Raw genomic sequence first — 25,296 nt, 5'->3', positions numbered from 1 at the left:
TAAAAATTTTTCGTCTGTTTTAGAATCAGAGGGAATTTTACAAAATTTTATTTCTACTAATTATAACTTGGCAAAATCGACATGGGATAGGGTAGGGGGACTGCAAGAAAACGGGAAAATGGAAGCAACTGCTGTTGTTGAGCTATCAGCATTAATCAAGGATTTCCTTTCTTAGTCCCATGTGCATTGTTATATTTATGTAATTTCTTTTAAAGTAAATTTTAAATGGTTTTGAACTTTTTTTCAGGCATGTTACTACCAGATCCAGCGTGAGAAGCTTAACTAGGCTGCATAACAGCTTGACAACTGGATTATCTATTCAAAGTGTTTTAGCACCATCTGGCGTCTTCCTGTAGTGGCAAAAAAGAACAGTGTTGAAATTAGGACGTTGTATCATTTTGGTTGTTATTTCTGAGCCTTGCTAATGATCGGAGCTCTGAGCCCAGAATAAAAGACTGTATAGTTTAAAGGGAGGATTGGAAAGGAGGTAGAAATCAGATTAGACCAGTCCCTGGCCTGTGTTAAGTTCCCCAAATGTCATACATCTGCTGTTGGAAAAAAGAGGATACCCCTTCCTACAGTAAAGAGTATGCCAGCTCATGAAGTTGTAAGAAAAAATTCTCAGTATAGCTTCTTACATTAAAGAGGTTGATGAATATTTTTGAGTTTCTGGTTTGCCTGCAGTTACCCCAGACCCCTTTGCAAGGAGCAGATTGTACTTGAAACTATAGTAGCCACACTATGCCTTCCAAAATTCCTCGCAGTCGTGTGTGCACCATGCTTCTTTGCTAAGGGAGGGGAAAGAGGAACTTTTAAACTGAAGTTTTAACTTTTTCTAAGCTTTCCCACCAGGGTATTCATGATGGGAGAGGTTCTGTGCAGTTACTTCTACCACACCCTGACCCCAGACCTGGAGCACATCCAAATAGGAGTCTTCTGCCTCCCGACTAGAAAGAACATAGGAATTTTGTTCTTGGATTCCTTACAATGCTACAGAGTGAATACACTGGAATTCAGACACTGACTCTGAGCTGCTGCAGAACCTCATTCATCTGTGTGCAAACGCTGTATTCCGGGGCCTGTGAATGAGAGCCTGAAGAGCTTTTGCATGCAGGCTGTGTTTTGGAGCAGAACTAGAGACTGGAAGATACAGAGGCAAAGAACTGCATCCATCCTTGACCTAGTGTTGTGGTTCTTCCCTGTACCTTGCACTGAACTCACAGAGGGGAAGGAAAAGGAAACTCGCTTTGGCTTCTCCCATCTCAAAAGTGTTGTGACACCTCAACCTTTTAGTGTTTTGCACTTTTTTTTTTTTAATGTCCTATTGTAAGTGTTTGGTTTATACCGTACAAGTAACACTAGTAGCTGTTTTGGATTACATAGGTGCTCTTCCCCATCTCATCTCCTACACACCAGGGTGAGCATACGGAGTGTCCTCCTCCTCCTTTGTGTTAACATCTGCAGATGTTAATCGATTTTGGAAAAGGATCATGGTTTCTGCTCTACTTTATAATCAAGACAAGTGTTTATTAAAATACTGTTTTGGAATGTTGGCTGTAATGTAACAGCAATTTTCATAATAAAAAACATTCATGTTTATGAGGTTGTTTATGATTGCGAAAGAAATGACACAGGGCAAACTAAAAATTTAAAAGACGTCCAAGTTTAGTTTTTTGGGGGAGGGGAGTTGCCTGCATTGTAATCTGTGCCTCTTTGTACGGCCTCAGAGATCCCACTGGGGTTTTAGAGATCTCTCTCTTTAAAATAAACATAAACTTACAGCACCTTTGCTGACAACAAATTAACTTTCTGACCCTAATAAACTGAGGTCAAGGGTCTTAAAAGAAATGGTACTATTATTTCTTTGAATAAAAGACATATTTTGATAGTTACAGGTTAAATTTTTTTTCCTCCTAAACAGATTCAAGGAAGGGAAAATGGAGGATTTAAAATTTTGGCTAGAAATGGTAGGCATTACTTAATTATATACCAGTTGTAATGTCTTCTCAAGGAGTGTTTACTAGAATGTGCCTGCCCATTATTGGAAAGGGACCAACTCTTAAAGATTAGTTTATGTTAAACACTTTACATTTCCATTAGGAATTGTTTTGATTTTGGAATAAACACACAAGTTCCACATTTGGCTTCTAAAGGCAAATTTACTGAATGTCTTTGATCCCTTTAGAGGAAGAGACAGGGGTAATTGTGGAAATTGACAGAGAAAAACGTGAAACCCACTGAAAAGTTCTCAAGTGATAGTAAGCTATCTCAATTCTAAGAGAAACATGTTATAATTCATCCTTTTATTGGAGTCTTGAAGCAGCTGTCCCAATACTTGACTCTTCATACTGTATTTATACTTTTCAGAAAGCATATTAAAACTATAAAATGTTAATTCCCTTGGGGGGAAAACCTGTAAGTCACCAGGCCAATGCCTGCAAATAAAAATACCTAGTACTCATGCCAGCAGCTTACTAGGTCTTACACATGCATGGTGAATGCCCACAGCCCTGTGGAGGAAGGTATTAACTCCACTGATTTTGCAGACAAGGAGAGGAGGTGATTGGCTCGCTGTCAGAGTTGGGACTCCAGAACTTCCTAGTCTAACTTCAGTGCTCTTTCCTACTACAGCTGCCAGAGATGTCATTTCATAGCTGGGTTATGCATTAAAAGTTCGTAAAGTAAAAAGCGAGTTGAAAATGAAAATTTTTAATAAAATTAAGTGCTTTTGAAAAAATACACTGTGCTCAAAACAGTCACAAGTGTATCACATTCCCAGCTTGTGTTTTCATCTATAACAGAGAACAAAGGAATGCCATATGTCTAATTTAGGATAAAAGGGCTGATAAACCTTTAACAGTTGCCATTTGGTCTTTACCCTTTGCCTTGCTGTCAGCTGTACCCTTTCTCTCGTTCTACTTCCAAATGTTCTTCCCACTGACACCTCCCTGCAATATAAAATTTTCAGAAAGGAAGTGGCTCCCATCTGAGATAGAGAATGGGCTATTAGGTTCATAATAGTACCTTGGTAGGGGACCTTCCAGAAGGAGATCTTTTATAAGTCTCATTATTACTGGCTGAAGAGTCTTCCCTTGTTTCCTCATCATAATGTGAGAAAATAAGGTTAATAAGATCGGCTTACTCTCAGGTTATCAGTTTTTCATTAGATGAAAATAAAAATGTTATTGTCTATTTTGGGGTGTCTTATTCTGAAATAGTCAACAAAAATATCTTTTTTGGTGTTAGCTATGTGCTGGCAATCAGAAAATACTGAAGTGAAGGTTTGAAATGATATAAATTGGACTTTTCAGTGCAAGGAATCCTTAGGAAGATTTGTGACGGGAGGCTTAAGAGTAATTTAGTGGTTAGGCTGGATTAGGCTTCTGTGGATTAAATCAAAGAGGATGTGCAGAGATTTTATCTAGAACAGTGAGGTGACTTTGGCACCAAATAGCCCACTGGTATTTTCTGCTGAAGCTTTTCTCTGGATAGGAGCAGCATTGCATGTTTGCAGTCTTGCAGGTAAGAGACGCTGCCAAATGATCCCGAGTTACCAGAAAGGTCTATAAATGTCTGCCCTTCTGTCAATTTTTAAGAGCTAAAAATAAAATTATGGGTAAATTTGAATGCTTTAGTTTCATCGTATCTCAAATTATATGGAGAATTCTGTGATTTCGAAAGAGCAGGTTTTGCTGTGAGAAACCATTTCTTAAGTATGGAATAATAAGTTGCCATGGAGACTGAGTAAAACTGAGCATTTGTCTTAGTCCTGATCAATAGCATTTTGATGCAGAGGAAGCTAGCCATTTTTGTACAGGCCATTTCTCATCAAGTTTTCAAGTGCTTTTTCAGGCTTTGTCTAGTAGAAAGCATTGTTTTGAAAAATGAGCATAATACGGGTAAGGAGTGTGGCATTTAATAGTAATCACTATATTTTTAAGTTTATAGAAATACTGATTTTTTTTGGAAACCAGAGATTATTGACCATTTTGTCGTACCACTGTCACCTTTTAAGTATAATATTCTATCATAAACATAAAAAATGCTTACAAATTGGAATCACTCTGTGCATATATACTGCTTTTTAGCAGTCTTCTAGAAATATTGATTTTTAAAGTAACGCTTAGGAGAAATTCCTTAGGTATCAGTAACACTAATGCAGCTTCTTAGTTAATGATAAGAACTGGCCATACTTCCTGTGTTACTTAATCAGTTCGGAATTGCATATGGTTGACTATTATTTACAGTCTCAATCAAGAACTCTCTCTCTCAAGACAGCAGAAATAGCCAAGGCTCAACTGACAGTCATGAAAAGGCAGGCAAGGAAGGGACACCACAGACTTTTGCCAGGGACTAGCATGTTTCAGGACTAAATATGGAAACAAAAGAGGAAAACTTTTGATTTTACTGCTTGTGAAATCTACTGAATACCCCATTGAGTGTCAAATTCCTTATCTGTAAAATGAAGGTTGCATTTGATTGCCTCCAAGATCTGTCAGCCCCGATTTCCAAGTCTGACGGGGAAGGAGGTTGAAGTCGATATAACCAGGCTGAGGAGGAGAAGAAGGCACAGGCCTCCTGAGTCCAGCTGCTCCTGTCTCAGGACTGATGTCCCAGCTGTCCTTGGGCTCCCTGGGGAGGTGTCAGTCTTTTACTTCTGAGGATTCAGCAGTGAACAGACAAGCAAAGTGTCCGCTCTCCAGACCTGACCCACACGGGAGCCGGAGACTGAACAGGTGAACGCATAAGGGAATCGTGAAGGATAAGCATAAGTACTATGAGGACGATAAGTTGCAACAGTTTTCTTTGCCACCCGGAAGGAGGGAAAACCATTTTCCGAGGTTTCCTTCTATGAAATTTTGGCTTACCTTGGGCCAATACCAGGGACTGGGCAGCTTAAAAACAACAGAAATTTATTTCTCACAGTTCTGGAGGTTGGAAGTCTGAGATCACAGTACCAGCCTGGTTGGGTTCTGGTGAGGTCCCTCTTCCTGGCTTGAAGATAGCCTCCTTCTGGCTGTGTCCTCATGTGGCAGAGAGATTAAGAGAAGAAGCTCTATGGTGTCTCTTCTTATAAGGGCACGAATGCCATCATGAGGGCCCCACCATCATGACCTCATCTAAACCTAATTACCTCCCAAAGGCCGCATCTCCAAATACCATCACATTGAGGGGTTAGGGCTTCAACACCTGAATTTGGAGGGAACACAATTCAGCTCCTAGCAAATTTGTCACAGGAAGCTGAGGACGACTGTTTTCAGAATTCAGCTAAGTTGTGGAGATGAACATTACTGTTTATGCTTCAGTGGCTGAGAAACTTTTAGCCAAAATGAGCCTTGTAGAGTATATGAATGAGTTATCTGTGTAGCTCTGGGTTGGCTGTAGATTGATTAGAAGTTACTTTAATAATTAGACTTCGTTATAGAAACCAGTCTATCTGTAAATTTCTCTCACAATTTCATCTCAGGAACGTACAGTCTCTAGTGCCCCCATCTGCTGCATGGATAGGCCTGGTTGGGCACACTGTCATCTGGGCATTAAATACGGAAGAATTGTGGTCCACCTACGATGCACACATAGCATCATTGTTTAATTCGTACTGCCTCACCAAGAACATATGGTTTGTGAGAAGCATTTTAAGAAGTTGCCTGAATATGATGGTTTGGTGTCAGACTCACCTGTTTGCTCTGGCTTTTGTCTGGCAGACACTCCGTCTCCCTTTTCAAACCCTACCTTGGAAGTGCTCCCCTCCCGGGAGGAAGATGAGTCATACATGCAACTGCTGTGCTAAATGATTCAATAGAGTCTCAGAAACTGGAATGCAGGAAAAAGGCAGGGTGTAAACTGACTCATTTGGGGCTGGGTGGGGTGGGTGGTGGTGGGCAAGGCAGAAGCTTATGATGTCAAGTTTAGGCAGAATCTGGCAAACTAGAATACTTCAGTGCGATGGGAAAAGAATGTATGGGAAGGTTGTCTAAGATTTCATAACAGCTTTCTGTGTTGCTATTCTCACTGCCATAGAATTTAGAGACAACATAAGAATCTGTCTTTTTCTAGATAGCCTCCCTGACTCAACCCCACAATCTGTCTAGATTCTAGACAGTGGTTCTCAACCGTATCAGATTCAAAAAACCATACCCGTCTTTAACAACTAATATGAAATGCTCCTTTTTAAAAAATCCTGATTTATCCTTTATTATTCTCCTGTAACAAATGCTGTCGGTGCCCTACCCATATCCCTTTTGGTGCATTCTATACCTACACTCTCTATCTGAAAGTACGCGTGTAACAGGCTGGAAGGACCAGAAGTAATGCTCTCTGGGGAAAGCCCTCAACCCATGTCTGGCAGTGTTGCTGTATAAATATCCCCACTCCCTTGTCCCTTGTTCCTCCATGGGACGAAGCTCCACAGGGCCCAGAGCAGTTACTTGCTTGATATACTTTTTACTGGCTTTTTTCCCTTGCCCTGCCTTAATACCTCACTCCACTACTAGTGTTCTAGATCACTTTCCAAGCAAATCACCTCACTAGAATCCTTGCTCTGTGTCTGATTCTGGAGGAACCCAGACTAAGACACACAAAACTTCACAAAAAAAAAAAAAAAATCCATATATATAATGCCCTAGTAATAATAAAAAAGAGAAATTAAACAAATGTAGTTGATAAGATGTCTAAATTTCGATGTGTAAATATGGGATATCACTATCCCAAAAGATATAATGAAGTAACACATGTTTGCACCTATAAGAGACTCCACCAGGGACGCAGCAGCTTCGAATGCAGACAGAGGTACAGCCACGGCTTGATGGCGGTGTGTTGTGGTGACATGTTATACTTTGAGCAGCTTAACCATTAATGACCTGATTTTCTGAAATGGTGAACTTGATAAAGTCCAAGCAAAATGAAGTAAATTCATTCCTCAATTAAGGTAGTAGCATTCCAGAAAATTCAGTGTATGTTAAAACTGTGCAAAAATACTTTGTGTTCATATGTAAAGAGAAGTTGAGTTCTGGGGTCAGATAATTATAAGGTGTTTTTTGTTGTTGTTGTTGTTTTTCCAGCAACATGAAAGTTCAGTGGGACATTTGAAAATTTGCAGGGCCTGAGGTGATTTCTCATTGTGTAGGGCAACTTCTGTCAAACTTTCTCAAAGAGCAGTTAGCATGTCCCCTTTGCCCTCGTTTTCTTATTCCCCATCCTGCTGGCTGAAATGTAGAGGTGATGGCTGGTGCTCCAGCCACCATCTTGGAACAGGAAGATAACAACACCACCACACCCCAAGGGGGCAAAGCAGTGAGCTGGAAGGAGCCTATTCTCTGAGAATTTCATGGAGTAGGGCTGCTCTGCCTCTGGACTTTTACATAAGCAAGATATAAACTTCTACTCTGTTAAGCCACTGTTATTTGGGGTTTCTGTTTCTTGAAACTAAACCTACTTAAAGCAATATATAAAGTAAACCCTAAGAGTATCCTCAGCAGTAACCCATAACTTTTGCAACTGTGATCAGTGCCATGAAGAACTATATGGGCAATGAGAGGGAAGAGGGCACCTGAATGGAGTCAGGCCAGGGAAGGCTCTTCTGATCTCTGAATGATGGTGAAATCAACTAGGCAAAGAGGTGGAAAATAAACAAACATGACATTATTTGTCACTTGTTTTAAGAAACGGGAGTAGAAGGAATGTTTCATGAAATAGTAGTTTTCTCGTTCACACAGCTGGTGATGGTTAATTTAGAGAGGAAACGCCACAGGGCAAGACTGTTTTATTCGATGTGGATCCTGGTGTGTATGTAGCACAGTGCCTGACTTGCTCAATAAATGCTGTTGAAAATATGTGTCTATATATGTACTAAGAGCTGCGGGGCCAGTGTGATTGAGTGAGCTGTGTGCTGTTTGTTGATCTGCTCCCCAGCTCTGAATTCCTTCTGAAAGCTTGGGAAGGGAGCATGATACAGTCCGACAAAGGAGGAGACCCGCCAGACAGCAAGGACAAGAAGGACGACAAGCTTTCTACGGTGACCAATCCAGAGAATGGTATGTGGTGCCAGATTCCTTTTCTAGACCAGAAAGTTCTTTTAATATCCCTCTAAATATCTGATCCAATTTAGGTGCAGAAATTCTGATAGATTTTTTGTGATTCCTATAAGGAATTTGTCATACAGTTTGAAGTGTCCTATTGCATCTATTAGTGGTAAGTCTAAGCAATTTTCAAGGCAGGAAGGAAAGAAATTGACACAGTAGATTCAGAATCTCTTTTTTTCCTACCCTGCGATGTTTCACTTTGCCTTAGAACTTCACAACTTGTTCACATTCAAAATATCACTGCAACAAATAGGATTTCTATGAAAATACTTGTAAAAGCAACCAAGCATTTACTAAATTCTGTTCAGTCCCTTTAATAGTGGAATCCTGAGATATGTACTAAAGGCCTATTAGGAGAGTTTTTCAATAAGAATTTTCATAAAGGGTAAATACACATGGTTGCATGTTTGAATTAGAGAAGGAGGATCCAGAAAACAACTAGATAATTTTGGAATAAACCAGAGGCTGTTAAGATTGGGGAGGGGAAAGCAATATTGCTCTCATAAAATCTTCCATTTCTATACTATGATCTATTATTTCATCTAATGTTGGCAACAACCCTGTGGGGAAGCTAACATACTCTCATTTTGCCACAAGGAAAGTAGGTTCCAGATAGTTGGATGGCTGTCTGAAGTTCACACAGTAAGTGATAGAACAGGGCTAGAAGGCAGATTTTTTTGGCCTTAAATCCAGTGTCCTCTCCTCTCCTCACGAGCTCCTGGCACCTCCCAGCGGTCTGAAGTGCCCTTCACATTTACACCTGCCTTTCCACCCGTCACCCCATCTCTGCCCTCTCCCGTTTGTAGGTATCTCCCAAATCCTGAGGCTTGTGCTACAACAGCTGAATCTGTTCTACAGCCGAGACGTGAATGGAGTGTGTCTCCTGTACGACCTCCTTCACTCCCCGTGGCTGCAGGCTCTGCTCAAGGTGAGCGCTCCATTGCCCAGAAGCCTTAGCCTTGGGAGCAGAACCTACTTGTCCAACAGTGTTGCTTGTCAGTTGGCAGGAAATTTCAACTGGGAAAAAGTTCAGAGACGAGCTACACAACCTCTTAGCTTAGGAAGGAATTTACTTGGCTGGAAAAGAATATGGCAGCTCCTCTCTTTTCTGCCCCCAACTCCCTTTCTTCCAGAGGCCCCTGGGGTCACACAGCGGCCACCACAAATGGCCATAGACAGCACCCTTAGCAGCTGTCTACAACCCTTTGTGCTTGAGGCCAACTCAGGACAAATAAAAATGCTTTAAAAAATCATCCCTCTTTGTTTTCATAAATTAGGACATGAAATGTCTACAGCTCTGTTTAGGTATCTTAAGTTTTTCTTACTCTGAAGATCTCTTCTTTTTTTAAATTTGGCTAAAATTTCATGCACTATACAATAGCATCTGACTATAATTTTGTTCTTCTGAACAAATGTTATTATTAAGAAAGATCCTTTTGAAGTTATTTTTTGGAGGATGTGTTTCCTTCACTTAAGTGAAATGTGGTCAGCCTTATGATGCATGTTAATATTATATTCTTTAAGATAAGAAAAAAGTGTCAGCATACTTAACATGAGCAAAGAGGTACTTCTCACAGCACTGGTTTTAAAACACCTGACTTCTTAATCCATTCATCCATTGTTGGACACAGCGTTTTTTCCCATGCCTTGGCTATTGTGCATAAAGCTTCAATGAACATGGGGTGCAGATATCTTTTTAGGTAGTGATTTCATTTCACTATCACTATATACTCAGAAGTGGGATGTCCAATGGAATATTATTCAGCCATAAAAGGGAAGGAAATCCTCCCTTTTTGCAACAGCATGGATGGACCTCAGGACATTATGCTAAGTGAAATAAGTCAGAGAAAGACAAATACTGTGTGATCTCGCTTGTGTGTGGAATCTAAAATGGTGGAGCTCATAGAAGCAGAGAGAATAATGGTTGCCAGGGACTAGGGGGAGGGGAAATAGGGAGATGCTGGTCAAAGGGTACAAATTTCCAGTTATAAGATGAATAAGTTCTGGGGAGCAAATGTACAGCATGGTGGCTATATTTAACAATATTGTATTACATAATTGAAATTTGCTGAGAGAAAAGATCTTACACGTTATCATGACACACAGACAAAGTGGTAATTATGTGAAGTGATGGCGGTGTTAACTAACCTTATCATGGTTATCATTTTGCAACACATATGTGTATCAAATCAACATGTCATACCTGTTAAATTTACACAATGTTCTATCTCAATTATATCTGAATAAAACTTTGGGGGAAACTACTTGATTTCTACCAGGGACTTTTTCCTCCTGGGAAGCTAATACAGGGGTATGAATGCCACTAAAGGCATTGCCTTTGCTACCACTGGTAGGCTGCTTAGGCTTTGTGCTCCCTGCATCAATCCACCAGCCTTAATCACTTCCAGGTAAACTTGAGCTTGGGCACTGAGGTAGAGCAAGGAAGCCCCACCATCCCAGATCCGGATGGAGAAAGCAGGGCTGAGCTGACCTCCTGGACCTCATTTCTCCAACTGTAAGAGAAACTAGATTTCTAAAATAAGACTAAGGTCTGCACTGCAGAGCTAGTCAGACCTTGGTATTCTCAGCCCAACCCTAGATCCTGGTATGGAAAATAATTCCTCAGGGTCAACAAAGACAAAGTTGGAATTTTTATAAACAAACTTTTACTGGAGAATTAAGGGAGGAAAGGAAACAAAAGATGAGCACAGAGTACAAATAAGCATGTATAGTGTGACCGGCCTCTCATTCAGATCCCCTGGTGAACCTGAGCCCCTAACCCATGCCCTACACAGCTACCCAGCCTGGAAGTTCCCACAGGTCTCTGGCTTCAAATCCTTATTGGCCTCAAGCCTGGAAAACCCAGGCTTACTTAATTTAACAAGAGTAAAAGTTCATGTTTCTTTTTATCAATGATATTGTTTGGGGAAGAACAGTTTCCAGTGGCAGCCAATAATTAAGCCTTTGGAGCGTTAGAGCCACCAGTCTTGAGTTCATTTCGCTTGGACAACTAGAGACACCTTATTAAAGGCCAACACACATGCTACCCAGCCACTTGTGCCATCGCTCAGGCTGAGTCTCCCCTGGGTGAGCCTTCCCCTCGATATGTCATTCTCTCCTCGTTGCCCTCGGCAGGTTATGACTGCCTCCAGGAATTTAAAGGAAAGAAGCTCATTCCTGCCACACCCCATGCCCAGGCGTTATCCTACGAGGTGAGGTGATTTTTCATCCAGAGAATAGTAGAGCTTTAACGTGATACCATTTTACTCATAGTGCTAGTTTAAATGCTCTAATGGAAGAGTTCAGTTGGTGATTATGCATCTGATAACTGTTTCTAATTGAGCTTTAATAGAAGGCCTGCTGTCTCCCCAAATTAAAACCAACAAGACACATTTTTAGCTTGTGTGCATTTCCCTCTTTTTCCCTAAACCGTGGACCTAATTACCCCATGGAAAGAGGGTAATGTTGCCCTACTAATGATACCCAATTTACATCCCTATTCTGGGCTCCTGGATGGCAGGCTCTGATGTCCTCTGCCCCCTCCCATCCTACTGAGATGTCTTATGGACCTCAAACTCTACATGTCCCCAACGGAGCTCCTGGCCATCCCGTCCCCAAAGCCGCTCTTACCCCAGCCTTTTCCATCTCACTAAGGACGTCTTTGTTCTTGCAGTACCCCGGCTGAAACCTCTGGGGTCATCTTTGACTTTTCCTTTCTCTCACACCCACACCCAGTCCTGTCAACTCTAGTTTCAAAATATATCGAGAACCTCCCCACCTCTGCTGTGCCACCTAATATACGGCATCGTCGTCTCTCACATGGATAATTGCGATGTAGCCTCCTACCTGGTCGCCCACTTCTACTCTTGCTCCCCTGTGGTCTATTCCCATCATGGCAGCCAAAGAGATTCTGATTAAAGATGAGTCAAATCATGTCACTTCCCTGCTCAAACTCTTCCTACAACAACTTCTCATCTCCGAGTAAACATCAGAATTCTTGCATAGTCAAACATAAGGTGGCCTCTGTTACCTCTTTGATGTCATACTCACCACTCTCTCCCTTATTCACTCTGCTCCAGCCAGTTGAACCCCTTGTGGTTGTTTGAACCAGACATGCTCCTGCCGCAGGCCCTTTGCACTTGCTATTCCTTATGTCAGTAACGCCCTTGCCCGTATAGCCACACGATTTGCTTTCTCATCTCCCTCCAGTCCCCACTCAAATGTCACCTCACGGAGGCTTTCCCTGGTCACCCCATCTAAAACTGCAATCCTCTCATAGCATTCCCTATCCACCTTCCCTATTTCATTTTTCTTCTTAACTCTTTACATCATCAAATAAAACTCTTTTACTTATATATTTTATTTATTGTCTGTGGCTCCTCACTAGAATGTAAACTCCATGAGACTGGGGGTTTTTGTCTGCCTATTCAGTGCTCTATTTGCATCACTCAAAACACTGCCTAGCACACAGTAGATGTTCAATGCATATTTGCTGAATGGATGCATAAATATAATCTGTTTTGTTTTTATTTATTGTGCATATTAAAAGAAATTAAAAAAAAAAAACTTCTGACCTCAGCTCCAGTGATCAACAACTTGAATGGTTCTCAGCTGTCCATAGGGAAACACACACGTGATATTTTATTCAGTTGTAACCCCAGTGAGTGGGGGTGCAGCTTGCTAAACTGCTTGTTTTCATTTGACAATATGTGATGGTGCTTGACTGCTGAAGATTCATGGAGCTGGTTAAAGTCTTGAAAGGGCTTATGTCCTGTCAGACGCAGGTCTATGCCTAAACCAAAGCAAAGAGATCAGACTTTATTCTGTCTAGCACTTTTTTGTTGCAACAAACGTTAAAATTGCTAATCAAATAATAAGCCCTAAAATACAAATTACTCTTTCATTTTGCAACTGAAGAATGGAACATCCCATGGGATTAAGCTACCTGGGTTCTCCAGGTAATTGAGCCTATACCTGGAGAACTCAGATACCTTAACCTGCCTGTAAAGCATTCACATTAGCAAACAGCTATCTTAGAGCCACTCGAGGGATATTGCCTTGGCACGTATGACATTACAAAACTATGTTTGTTCTTCCTCCAAGCCTGCGATGTGCCAGGACTGGGGCACTGTGGTTTAGATCTACCCCAAATCTTGGATTCTACCAGCTGTAATGAAGTTTAATGATAAGGAAAGACTCTAAGCCCTGACTTTAAAGATGAAAAAGAAGGCTTCAGTAACAGCTTTTCTTAGGTCAATATCATGTCAGTATACCTGTTATCCAACCTGGGTGATGTTAACTAGGTGATAAAGATTGTTAAAAAATTCACAATGTATGTTTTTCCACCAACCAGGTAGTGAAGATATTACGTGAAACCCCCAAGTCCCCTGAGATCCAAGAGCTGAGACAAATCCTCCAGGCTCCACACTTAAAGGCAAGTGCTTGCTAAAATGAACAAGATATAACCATCTGGCACATAGACAAAGTTGAGAAGGAGAAATAAATGTGCTAGAAAATGTGGTCTCTGAATAGATGTTCTATTACCGTATGTGGGTGGCCAACAGACTGTACCTAAAGATGTGGGACTTGGACGTGACTGGCTTAATCTCATTGGTCATGGAGACAAGCCTGCCCTATTTATAAGGAGGCATCCAGAACGTCCCATGGTGTCTTTTTCCCCCCGGGAAAGCCATTGTACCTCTAAAATTCTGTGGGGGGCAATCGAGGTAGCATACATCTTAAGTTATTTTAAGTTTCGAATAAAGTGTGTGAAGGTGTTTGGAAAATACAGTATAATAATGATTAGCTCTATGAGGGGGTATATGAAGAACATTTGATTGCAGAATAGAAACCTATCTCATAGTACTTACAGATTTTGAGATCAATTTATCAACAAATTAGAATTTAAGAGGATGTCTGCATTTGGAGCAATGGAATTTATCAGTCAAAAAGTTTTATTTCACAAGATAAACCTAGAGAATTTTCTCTGAGTTCCAACGAAGTTCTGTCCACCAGTCTCTGGCAGGGCTGTAGAATGACTACTTCCCCAACTCGTGAAATGAAAATTTAACATACTGGGCCATGAGAAGGAACTCTTTGATCATACCCTAAAAGTAGAGGACGACTTTTTCTCATTCTGTTTCACATGGGCCCTTAAGTGTCATTGATAATTAAACCAGCAAGGTGTTTTGATTACTGCTCCTCATTCTACCTTAATTGGGGAAACTATTACAATAGTTGTTTTGTAGTTCAAGTTTATAGGAGCACCATGGATTACATGGGTTTCCAGGAAATGAGAATGTGACAGAATACATTTTATCAGAAATGAAAGAATATATTATGTGTTGCTTACCCTCTCTCTGCCTTGTTTCCTTATCTGTAAAATGGGGGAAATAAATATACTTGCCTCTCAAGGATGTGGAGAAAAGGGAACACTTGTATCAATAAGTTGATGCAGCCACTGTGGAAAACAGTGTGGAGTTTTCTCAAAAAACTAAAAATAGAACTACCATATGACTTAGCAATTCCATTCCTGGGTATATGTCAAAAAACACCAAAAACACAAATCTGAAAAGATACATGCACCCCAATGTTCATAGCAGCATTATTTACAATTGCCAAGGTATGGAAGCAATCTAAGTGTCCATGAACAGATGAATGGATAAAGAAGATGTGGTATATATACACAATGGAATACTACTCAGCCATAAAAAAGAATGAAATTTTGCCATTTGCAGCAACATGGATGGATTTGGAGGGCATTATGCTTAGTGAAATAAGTCAAACAGAGAAAGACAAATACTGTATGATGTCACTTACATGTGGAATCTAAAAAATACAACAATCTAATGAATATAACAAAAAAGGAGCAAACTCACAGATATAGAGAACAAATTAGTAGTTACCAGTGGAGCGGGGCCGGCAATATGGGACTGGAGGAGTGGTAGGTATAAACTATTGGGTGAAAGATAGACTACAAGGGTGTATTGTACAACATGGGGAATAGCCACAATTTTGTAATACCAGTAAATGGAAAGTAACCTTTACAAGTTGTATAAAAATAAATTTAAAAAATTTTTAAAAATATATACCTGCCTCAGGGTTATTGTGAAGATTGAGTTAATCCACATAAAACACTTAGAACTATACCTGGCCCGTATGTGTTGGTTGTTGTTGTATCTCACATAGTATTGAGTCAGTGTCTTCTAGGTGGGTGTGTCCTATGTGTGATGTTTGTTCCCCTTTTCCTTCTCTGTTCCCAGGCCTTGCTCAGCGCCCATGACACCGTGGCTCAGAAAGACTTTGAACCGCTTCTCCCTCCCCTGCCAGACAACATCCCTGAGAGCGAGGAAGCAATGAGGATTGTTTGCCTGGTGAAAAACCAGCAGCCCCTGGTAAGGAAATCATTTTACCTATTCATTTAGGATTACACCGGGGTTAATTATGAACTAAGTTATCTCTAGTAATTACTTGGGCAATATTCTTGTCTGTAGTCACAGATGTAGTGTGCGACAATCAGAAAATGTGAGGGAATCCATGATAATAATGGCTAAACTGTATCTTAATGAATTTTGCCTGTGATTTCAAACACATTACAGGTTGTAATGTTTTCACCAGGGAAGATTTCTGCTTAGTGTTTTTGTTTTCTAAGAGCTGTGAGAGATAAGAAATTATTTTATTTTATTATTTGGCTCTGTGACATGTACATATATTTTACTCTGTTCAAATGTATTTGCCTAAGTTTTTTTCCTCTATAAAGGGGAAGCTAAGTAAGGCATTAATTTGATTTTCTAAGCATAATCCCTCTGATTAGGTTGTAATTGTGGGAGTTTTCTTTACCTTTGGAAGGATCTGAATATTCTTTGATGTCTATGTGGTTGGATATAGACTTTGGTAGACCAAGGTTGAATGACCTTTCCTTTTTCATGGCACAGTATGTATGGCCCTGGTTGGTATGAATGCCCTTGTCCAAAAGACCAGAGCAACATTGAGGGAAGCCCCCAGGAAAGTGATCATGTTAGGTAAAAAGGGGTTCTACTGTACTCTCTCCCCAGGGAGCTACCATCAAGCGCCACGAGATGACAGGGGACATCCTGGTGGCCAGAGTCATCCATGGTGGGCTGGCAGAGAGGAGTGGTAAGCTGGAGCAGCAGGGTGCAAGCGTGACCAGGAACAAAGGGAATGACTGTTTAATATTCCCAGGGAAGCCCCTCTTTCCTGACTGAGGTTGAGCTTTAATAAGTTCTATTGCTTGGTTACTAAGAAGGAAGAAAGGAATATTCCAGAGAAGTCCCATTGCCTTTCCTCACTGAGTCCCTCCATTCTAGGCACTAAATTAATGTTCCCTTACTTTACATTCCCATGTAAACCTAACAAGGTAAGTATTATCATGCTATCGTATAGATGAGGAAACTGAGGCTCAAAGAGATTAACCACCTAACTTGCTCGAGGTTTCACAGTGTGAGTCAGGATTCAAGTCCAGGTCTGCCTCATTCTATATTCCCAACTTTCACTCTTCACTTGGTCCTTCTGTGTTCAAAAAGGCATCGCTCTTCCCCGTCTTCAAACACCTGTTGCTTGCCTTTTCTACTAGAGAACCAAATTTCCTTCTTTTCATCACTGTGCTCCTGAAACGAGCTGTTCTGTACCTGCTGTCTGTGTCCTCACTGCCCATGACCCTGGAAACCTGGTGCAGGGTTCATACCCCAACGTTCTTAGAGAAATTACCCAGGGACTTCCTAGTTGCTAAGTCCACTGGCCCTTCTGTCAGCCTCAGTTTTATTTTTACTTCTGCAGCACATTTGATGTTGTTGACAATACCTTTCTTAAAATTTTCATCATCTTGGTTTCTGTTCCGATGTCATCCTGCGTCTTATCTGCACTGTCTTACCTCATATTTCTCAAGCCTCAATCTTAACCCTCAAGTTTCTCCACATTTTCTCTTTTGAAGAATACCCCCCATTTCCTTTTCATTTGACATTTTCTCATGACCCCGACAGCTTTATTTTTCGTGTTATCTTCTTACCAGAGTTCCAGTTCCATTTTACAACATCAGATTAGTGAAAATAAAAATAGCACCACCAGTTAATACCCACTGTTGGTGGAAAAGTAGAAAAATGCCATTCTCTTGCACTTTGGTGGTGGTGTAAGTTGGAATAGCCAGTTTGCTTTATTATTATTATTTCACAATGAAATTTAAGATGTCAGACCCTGCTTGGGTTAGCGAGTTTGTTAAGGAGCTTTGGGATGGCTACCGCCATTTTTGAGAGTTTTTTTGTACCCCTCTTTGTTTTGTGTTCCTGTTTGCCTAGGGCTGTTATATGCTGGAGACAAACTGGTGGAAGTGAATGGAGTTTCGGTTGAAGGACTGGACCCTGAGCAAGTGATCCATATCCTGGTAACAATCTCCTCCTCGCCTTCTCCATGACTCAGTGCCGCGTTGCGTCCAGCCCACGGCGTGTGCGCTGTAACCGGAGGGGGATTCGGGTCCCTCTAGGCAGCTTCTTCTCTCTAGGCCCCAGAACCTGTCTGTTTCTATGCAGCTCGTCCGCCTTCCCCCATCCGCCTCCTCAGGTGATCTGGCCCCTTCTGGATACTTCCCTTCACAAGCTGCTCTTTCAGCCTCAGGAAGACTGCCGGACCGCCCAGCCCAGGTCCCTCGTCACCTGGGTTGCTCCATTGGAAACGGAGCCCGGGGTGGGCGGAGCGAGACTGTGGAGGAGTGTCTGAACCTGAGCAAACCGCCCCTTGCTCCCCTTATATTTGTATGCAGTTTCCTTGAGGCAGCTTTGGGGTAGAAAAGAAGTCGCCAGAGGGCAGCATATGGGGAGGGGGACATCCTTGCTGGCCCTGCCACTATCCTTGTGGTTGGAATGGCGGTGTGACCTGATTATATGCGCTTTTGGTAACTCTTTCCGGTTCCCATTCCCATCCTTCAAACCATTGCCCGAGTCACCGTCCAGCTGTCAGTAGCCGTAGCAACTTTCCCCGCCCACCTGCCCCCATGTTCACCCCCAGGGTGGGGCCTGAGGTCAATTATTATATATTACATAGACTAGTGGTTCTCAAACTGGGTTCTTGGGGGAACTCTAGATTTTCATAGACGTGCCTTAGGGACTGAGAGGAGGAGTGGTATTATAAGGAGTATACCAAGCACCGAAATATTTTGCAAACCACTACGCAAGATTCTGTGTGGTATAAAAGACACTGCACAGGGAGCTTAAAGGACTGTCACAGACACACATGCCTCCACCTCAGCCCTTTCGGCTCCAGCTGTGGAGTTGCCAGGACAGTGGGGTTGTGAAATTCCCAAGTGAGACCGAGATCTTTCTTGCTGATCTCTAGGATCTCCAGTGCCCATCACAGTGTGTGACAGGGGGATTCTTACCTCCCCCATCCAACTAAGAGGCTCTCTGTTTCCTCCACTGTTAGTTTGGAGGTGTCAGTTCCCCCCAGAAGACTTGGGGGCACTTTATCTTCTTCCCCATAAGACTAGGCTGCCTGATGCCGAAATCAGTATTCAGGAAATAATTACTGACTAAGATATGAGGAGGGAAAGTCAGACCAAGAGCTCCTCTCCCTCCTTAGTGCCTGTGGGAATAAGACCTTGCTGAGTGTGGTGTCCTGGCAGCAGTGAGATGGAAGGTCCCTGCGAGAAGCCAGGCCTCAGTGTGGGTTTTAACAGACCAGTGATCCTGGAAGTCCCACAGCAGGACAGAAGTGAAGCTAAATTTCTTCCTAATGTCCATTTCTGGGTGGTGATATTTAGCTGTTGAGCCCTTGTAAAAGCCCCTGTGGGAGATGTCACCATTGGACCTGCACACGTTGAATTGTAACTTCTGTCTGCCAAACCCCAGTAACCCAGTGAACTCTGCAATTTGTCATTCTTTCCTCTGACCTTTTCTAGGCCATGTCTCGTGGCACAATCATATTCAAGGTGGTTCCAGTTTCTGACCCTCCTGTTAATAGCCAAAAGATGGTAAGAATTTACTGAGCCTTCATACCTACACACAGTAAATCCTCCAATAACAATAACAACCATGATGTACTTTGTATCTTATTACTATCCTCTATAATGTGTTGAAGATTTGTTCAATACTGTATTGCATATTTTTTGATACTGATGACATGAGAGGCAAATCAGTAAGTAAATGAATACAATAACAGGAGATGGGGTACCAAGAAGTTAAGAAGTAACATCAAGCATGGTGAGCATTTGAGCAAAAACTTCTCGGAGCTAAAAGATTCTATTCCCAAACTCACTTTTTTTTTTTTTTTTCATGGCTCTTAGACTCAGTTCAAGAAGGAAGTTCTTTTTGGTGAGGATGGAGAGGAAAGATAGCACCAGTAGGTGGAAGAGTGGGAGAGATGGTTTTAAGTCTTAACAACCCAGGGATAAGGATTCTTCTGAGGTGTCATTATGCACCTACTGTCAGGTATATGTTCGTGCCATGACTGAGTACTGGCCCCAGGAGGATCCCGCCATCCCCTGCATGGATGCCGGCTTGCCTTTCCAGAAGGGGGACATCCTCCAGATTGTGGACCAGAATGATGCCCTCTGGTGGCAAGCCCGGAAAATCTCAGACCTTGGTACCTGTGCTGGCCTAATCCCTTCTAACCACCTTCTGAAGAGGTAAGAAAAGTCATCACTCCTGGACTCAAGACCGAGCCATCAGGAAACAAAACATTTTCTCAGGCTTCTGTTATTGCAGTTAAGATGAGAGAAAGAGAGACAAGCAGGTAGATGAACACACACTGGTCTATAAATCCAAATGTCAACTTGTCAATATGCTCTAAACATCTTAAACACCAGAGGGAACAGAATAATCGTTATCAATTAGAAAAGAGAGAAAAGTACTTGGGAAGCTAAATTAAACTTTTAAAGGTAGTTCTGACTCCCTCTATAATCTTTCAAGGCTGAGTTGAAAGCCCAGTTACTGAGTCTCAACTTACCACCATCACCTTGGTGCTGTTGAGGTCCAAGGAAGGGATTAAGGATAGAAAGAAAATAGAATAAGAGGTCCAAGACTCAGCCAATGTTAAGAGATCATGAAGAAGAAAAGGAACTAGCAAAGGACACTGAGAAGGAATGGCCGATGAGGCAGACCAAAATCAAGATGATAGAGTGTCCTGATCAACTATGTCAACCACTGCTGAGGGGACTGAGAATTGACCACTGGATTTAACAACAGAAGTCATTGGTGATCTTGATAAAAGCAATTTCAGTGGATGAGGTGGGACCAAAATCTTAGTAAAAGGGGATTTGAAGACATTGACAACAATGAGCATGGAAAATTCCTTGAGACATTTTGTATAAAGTAGAGCAGAACAATGGACAAATAGCTAGAGGGGGAAGTGGAGTGGTATGAGAGAACTTTTTTAGATAGGGTAGATAATACTAATGGGAAAAATGCAGTGAGAGGGAAAATTTTATGATACAGGAGAAAGAAGGGAACATTGCTGCTCTTCTTGTCCTTGGGGAAGCAGGAGGAGATGTGATGGAGCCTATAAATAGAGGCGTTGGCCTTTTACAGGATCATGAACAGTTCACCCACAGTAATAGTAGCAGTAGGGAATCCAGAGTGTGTGGGCACAGCTGAGGGTGAGGGATATGGTGGGAGTTTATGGAAGGGCTCTCCCACCTGCTCTTATTTTCTCAGGGGAATAAGCAATGTCAGAAGCTGAGAGTAAGGGTGGGTAGGAGATATTGGGAAGGAAAGAGGAGAAAGCTTGAAAAGTTTCTATGAGAACTGGAGAGCAAATTGGTTAGATAAATACAGTATCATCAGCATTAAGGGCTCACTTAAGGTTAAAGGTCATAAATTTATAGTGATTCTGGTCAGCTTCCTGGGGGGCAGGGCCAGATTAGACAGGGAGTCAGATTTAACACTAAATCAAGAGAGGGACAAGGGAGTGATTTTAATGAAAGACCATGACATTTAAGCTTGTTAAGGAGGGAGATGACAGGGTAGGGTCAGTGGAAAGGAAGTCAGATCAATGGATTATAGGTCCCTATGGGGTTGATAGATTATTGGGGTTGGGAAGATAGGAGGTGCTGGTAGAAGAAAGGGATGCTGGAAATGGAAATTATATAGAGATTGTAGTTTTGGGTACTGAAAGGCCTAGGGTATGACAGTGGGATGCAGTGGCTGAGGTCATTGGAAGGTCATTGGAAGAGAGGAGATCAAGGAACCAAGAGGCCAGGGTGTTGGAAGGGGCATCTTTGTGCCTAATAAAATCATCATGCATTATGACAGAGCGGTGTTAAGAGCATGGGAGTTAGCAGGAATAATCTGAGAATGGCTTCCAGAAGAGTCGGGGAAATGGCTTTCAAAGTGAGGGCATCTAGGGAAGAGGGATAATGGTCCAGAGATGGCCAGGAGAAGCAGGACACAGACCCCACCTCCAGGCCCCACGGAGTGAGGGCCTCATGCAGTGGTGTGCTGGAACCAGCTCACAGAGCCTGCGTGCACCCTTCTCACACCCACGGTGGGTGACGTCGGGGTGGCAGCTTGAAATCAGCCACAATGAGAATATTGGCACTAGAAAAATCTGCAAAGCTGCACATGGGGCCTCATACCCCCGGGCTGGTTTGCCCACACACCACTGGGAGTGGGAGAGGAAAGAGCCACCTCTCCAAGGGGCAGGGGAGCAGTGACCTCAGGGGGACCTGGGTTTAGTTAGAACAAGAAGGTGAGGGGCTCACTCCAAGTGCAGGAGGAGGTTTGAGAGATTTCGCTGGAGATTTACTGCCAGTTCCAGAGGGTGTGTGAACGGGCTTCAGCGAGCGGCAGGTGGTGGATGGAGCCTTACAGGGATTAAAGTGCAGAGGATAAGGGATGACCTGAGGACACACACAGGGATAAAGCCCTCATGAGATTAGTCCTCACGGTCTCAGAGCAGAGAGTGGCAAGGAGATTCCAGTGGGGGTCTTGCAAGGAGCACACAGAAACGGCAGGTTTACTAGATGAGCGCACAAATAAAGGACAACGGAAGGAACTGAAATTCATGTGGCTCTAAAGGGACCGTAGTGAGCATCACGGCCTGGGAGGGAAACCAGAGCATGCGGTGAAAATCCTGAGACCAGCTGGAGCGGGCTAACATGCCGGAGAGGCAGGTGCCATGGCTCACGCTGTGAAGCTCTGTGGCGTGTGCACTAGTGGTCGCAGGCCAGATTTTCACCCTAAGTCAGTGTGACTCTGAAGAGCTGCTGTGAGGCAGGAAAGAATGATAAGAAAGGCCATGCATTTGGAGAATGTATTTGACAGTGTGTTTGGAGGTGAAATCTCCTTGTTCACTTGGTTGGAAGCAACAGAATTCTCGGAAACATTCTGTCCTGGATCTATTTCACCTGGGTTAACCTGGATTAATTTTTTTTTTTTTCCTTCTCACAGTGTATTTCTTTTTGCATAGGAAGCAACGGGAGTTCTGGTGGTCTCAGCCATACCAGCCTCACAACCACCTCAAATCCACCATATGTGAGTGTGCTGACACCTCAAACCCAGGCTGTGCATCACGGGAAAGCCAGCTCCCTCTCTCCCAGGGCTGGCTCCCCGCCCAACAGAGGATCTTTAAATGTCCCCATACCCCAGATAGCCTCCTGGCAGCCATCTGAAATCCTACCATAGACATTCATTCCTTTGGATTTAGAAGAGTTTTCAGTTTGTGAGAATGCAAATGTTCTCGTGATCACTCCCCGGCTTGAAGTCCCCTGAGGTGTCTACAGCTAGTCCATACATTATACACCTACTGGCAAGCAAGGCTGCAGAGCGGCACGGTGTGTGTGCCTTTGATGAGTAAACACGGGACTGAATTATTATTTAATGAGTGTAGTTTGTTCACTTCACAGTATTTTAGATGGCGGTGGAGGAATGGTCAGCAAAGGGATTCATGGTGGCGAATGCTTGTGAACGACTTACTGCCTTAGTGAAGGGTGTCGTAGCTCGTAGAGCCCAGCTAGAACCTGCTGATCAAGGACCGTCTGAAATACTCTCTGGCAGGAGTTACAGAAGGGGAAGAAGTGCCCGGAGGAGGGAGAGGGAGAGGGGCACGGACAGGAGGCTGGGAGGGCACTAAAGTAAATATCGATTTGCCCATGGAGAGTCCTCATCCACTTTACTTCTCAATTCTCTAAGCCAAAAATTATTATTTTTTCCCTTGGAAAGATATGATGACAACTATAGGGACATTTTTGAAAGAAAACACTCTTAAAATTCCTTTACACTGACCATATTTTCCTACTGTCTTCCAGTTATAGAACCATATTTTACATGGTTACAGTAACAGTTGCAATACTACTTTTTATCTTTTTTCTTTAACTTGGCATTTTATCAGAAACATTTGTCATGGTATAATCTTCATAGTGATATTTTAGTTATTTCCCCTGTGCTTTGAAAAAGTTTGTTTACCAAACCAGATTGAAGTACTTCTTTAACCCATTTTCCTATTTCATTTATCAAAGGCATGTGAAAGTGCTAACTAAGTTTCTAACCAGTATCTGATAACTAGTAGGGCCACGGGTTGACATCTAACTTGCTTGCAAGGCCTATGTGCCATTTCTATTAGAATTTTGCAAAGTCCATCCTGAAAAGAGTTTGCAGCCGCATATTATTATCCTTACAAATCTCTTGAGTCCAGGAACCCCAAGTATGGAGCCACTGAGTTAAAGGGTCACCTCTCACAGGAATGTTTCTTTCTTTTTTTTTTTTAAATTTATTTATTTAGTTTATTTATTTTTGGCTGCGTTGGGTCTTTGTTGCTGTATGCAGACTTTCTCTAGTTGTGGCGAGCGGGAGCTACTCGTCCTTGCAGTGCGTGGGCTTCTCATTGTGGTGGCTTCTCTTGTTGCGGAGCACAGGCTCTAGGGCTCACGAGCTTCAGTAGTCGTGCCACACGGGCTCAGTAGTTGTGGCTCATGGGCTCTAGAGCTCAGGCTCAGTAGTTGTGGCGCATGGGCTTAGATGCTCTGCGGCATGTGGGATCTTCCTGGACCAGGGCTCGAACCCGTGTCCCCTGCATTGGCAGGTGGATTCTTAACCACTGCACCACCAGGGAAGCCCCACGGATGTTTCTGATGGAGCACAACATTTTCTAAACTATCAGGTCATTTCTTTTTAACTGTTGTAGATGATATTGCAAATAAATATTATTTTGTATCTTTCTGTTCTACCTGAATGTTACCATGGGAAAAAAAATCTCAGGAAAGGGTTACTACTCAGGATGTATAGGCAACTTTATTACTCAAGAGTTATTGAAAAATTCCAGGTGTCTGTTAGTTTACAGATGTTATTAAAAAGTTATTTACTGAAGATGCACTTGTAATTGTCATCCCTCTTTCTTTCCCTCCCTCCACTCTCTCTCTCTTTCCTCTCTCTCTCCTCCTTCCTTCTTTTCTTCCTCCCTTCTCTCTCTCTTTCTTTCCTTCCTTCCATTCAAGATTTGAGTGCCTAAAATATAATGAACAAATAATAAGTGCATTAATTCAGAAATGAATAGAATGCAACTCTTACAGAGCTTATTGGGATAGAAGGGAATAGGATTTGCCAGAAGCAAATAGATCCCATTTCCAACAAGGCTTATAAATTTATTGGTTTCTATAGGATATTCACTTATCATTTTGTTACTAAGTCTCCATTGAATTTTTAGAGAATAATTTTGGCACTTTGCTTTTCCTACTGTAGGTAAGTTAATCTGATAAACTATAGCATAAACTATTGTGCTCGCTCTCTCTTTTTTCCCCTGCTTCAATCATTTTTCTGTACCCAGCGATTTCTATGGAAGAAGGTAAGAAATAGTATTTGTAGGGAAAAAAAACTCATCTCCAAAGCCTCCTAGAAATTTCCTATAGTTTTCTTAATTCACTTCAATTTCAATTCAGCTATTTATTAAGCTCTTCCTGTGTGCCTCATAGTGTGCTAATCACTAATACCCTAATTTATAAAAAGATGTCAGTCAAAAGAACACACACTGTGTAATTGTTCTTAACACTGAGAGGAATAAAAGAAAAGGGAACCAACATTTATAGGCAGCCCCAGAATCTAACACAGCACATGGTAAGAATTCAATGAAAGTTGTGAAACTGATCCTCTGTTTTCTTTCAACTGCTTTGTACACAATGTCTAAAAGTAACCCTGTAATGAAATTGTTATTGTTCCCATTGTATGGATGAAAAGATTGATAAGGTAAGAACATTGTCAGAAGTTGCAAACAGCGAGGT

At 42.2% G+C, this 25,296-nt stretch overlaps 2 protein-coding genes across 8 annotated transcripts in view; both read left to right on the top strand.

The window, feature by feature from the left end:
* Positions 1-1,599, top strand: part of ALS2 (alsin Rho guanine nucleotide exchange factor ALS2) — an 88,652-nt gene extending 87,053 nt beyond the window's left edge. For 5 of the 7 annotated variants that reach the window (XM_036857362.1, XM_036857364.1, XM_036857360.1 and 2 more), the window contains one exon: positions 841-1,599. In XM_036857362.1, coding sequence (XP_036713257.1) covers positions 841-951 — 111 coding nt within the window. In that variant the 3' untranslated portion in view covers positions 952-1,599. Of the gene's footprint in view, positions 1-247 lie in introns of all 7 variants that reach the window. The other 2 variants (XM_036857367.1, XM_036857366.1) reach the window with 1 other exon arrangement.
* A 6,346-nt stretch (positions 1,600-7,945) lies between these two features.
* MPP4 (membrane palmitoylated protein 4) overlaps positions 7,946-25,296 on the top strand; it is a 37,598-nt gene continuing 20,247 nt past the window's right edge. Inside the window, exons 1-11 of the mRNA XM_036857663.1 lie at positions 7,946-8,014; positions 8,746-9,013; positions 11,217-11,293; positions 13,435-13,515; positions 15,344-15,475; positions 16,136-16,217; positions 17,393-17,478; positions 18,988-19,059; positions 19,517-19,713; positions 22,494-22,558; positions 24,846-24,863. Coding sequence (XP_036713558.1) covers positions 7,946-8,014; positions 8,746-9,013; positions 11,217-11,293; positions 13,435-13,515; positions 15,344-15,475; positions 16,136-16,217; positions 17,393-17,478; positions 18,988-19,059; positions 19,517-19,713; positions 22,494-22,558; positions 24,846-24,863 — 1,147 coding nt within the window. The remainder of the gene's footprint in view (positions 8,015-8,745; positions 9,014-11,216; positions 11,294-13,434; positions 13,516-15,343; positions 15,476-16,135; positions 16,218-17,392; positions 17,479-18,987; positions 19,060-19,516; positions 19,714-22,493; positions 22,559-24,845; positions 24,864-25,296) is intronic.

The sequence above is a fragment of the Balaenoptera musculus genome, chromosome 7, assembly GCF_009873245.2.
Source record: "Balaenoptera musculus isolate JJ_BM4_2016_0621 chromosome 7, mBalMus1.pri.v3, whole genome shotgun sequence".
NCBI lineage: Eukaryota > Metazoa > Chordata > Mammalia > Artiodactyla > Balaenopteridae > Balaenoptera > Balaenoptera musculus.
The sequence above is the reverse complement of the archived record's forward strand: the minus strand, read 5'-3'. Positions and strand labels throughout refer to the sequence as shown.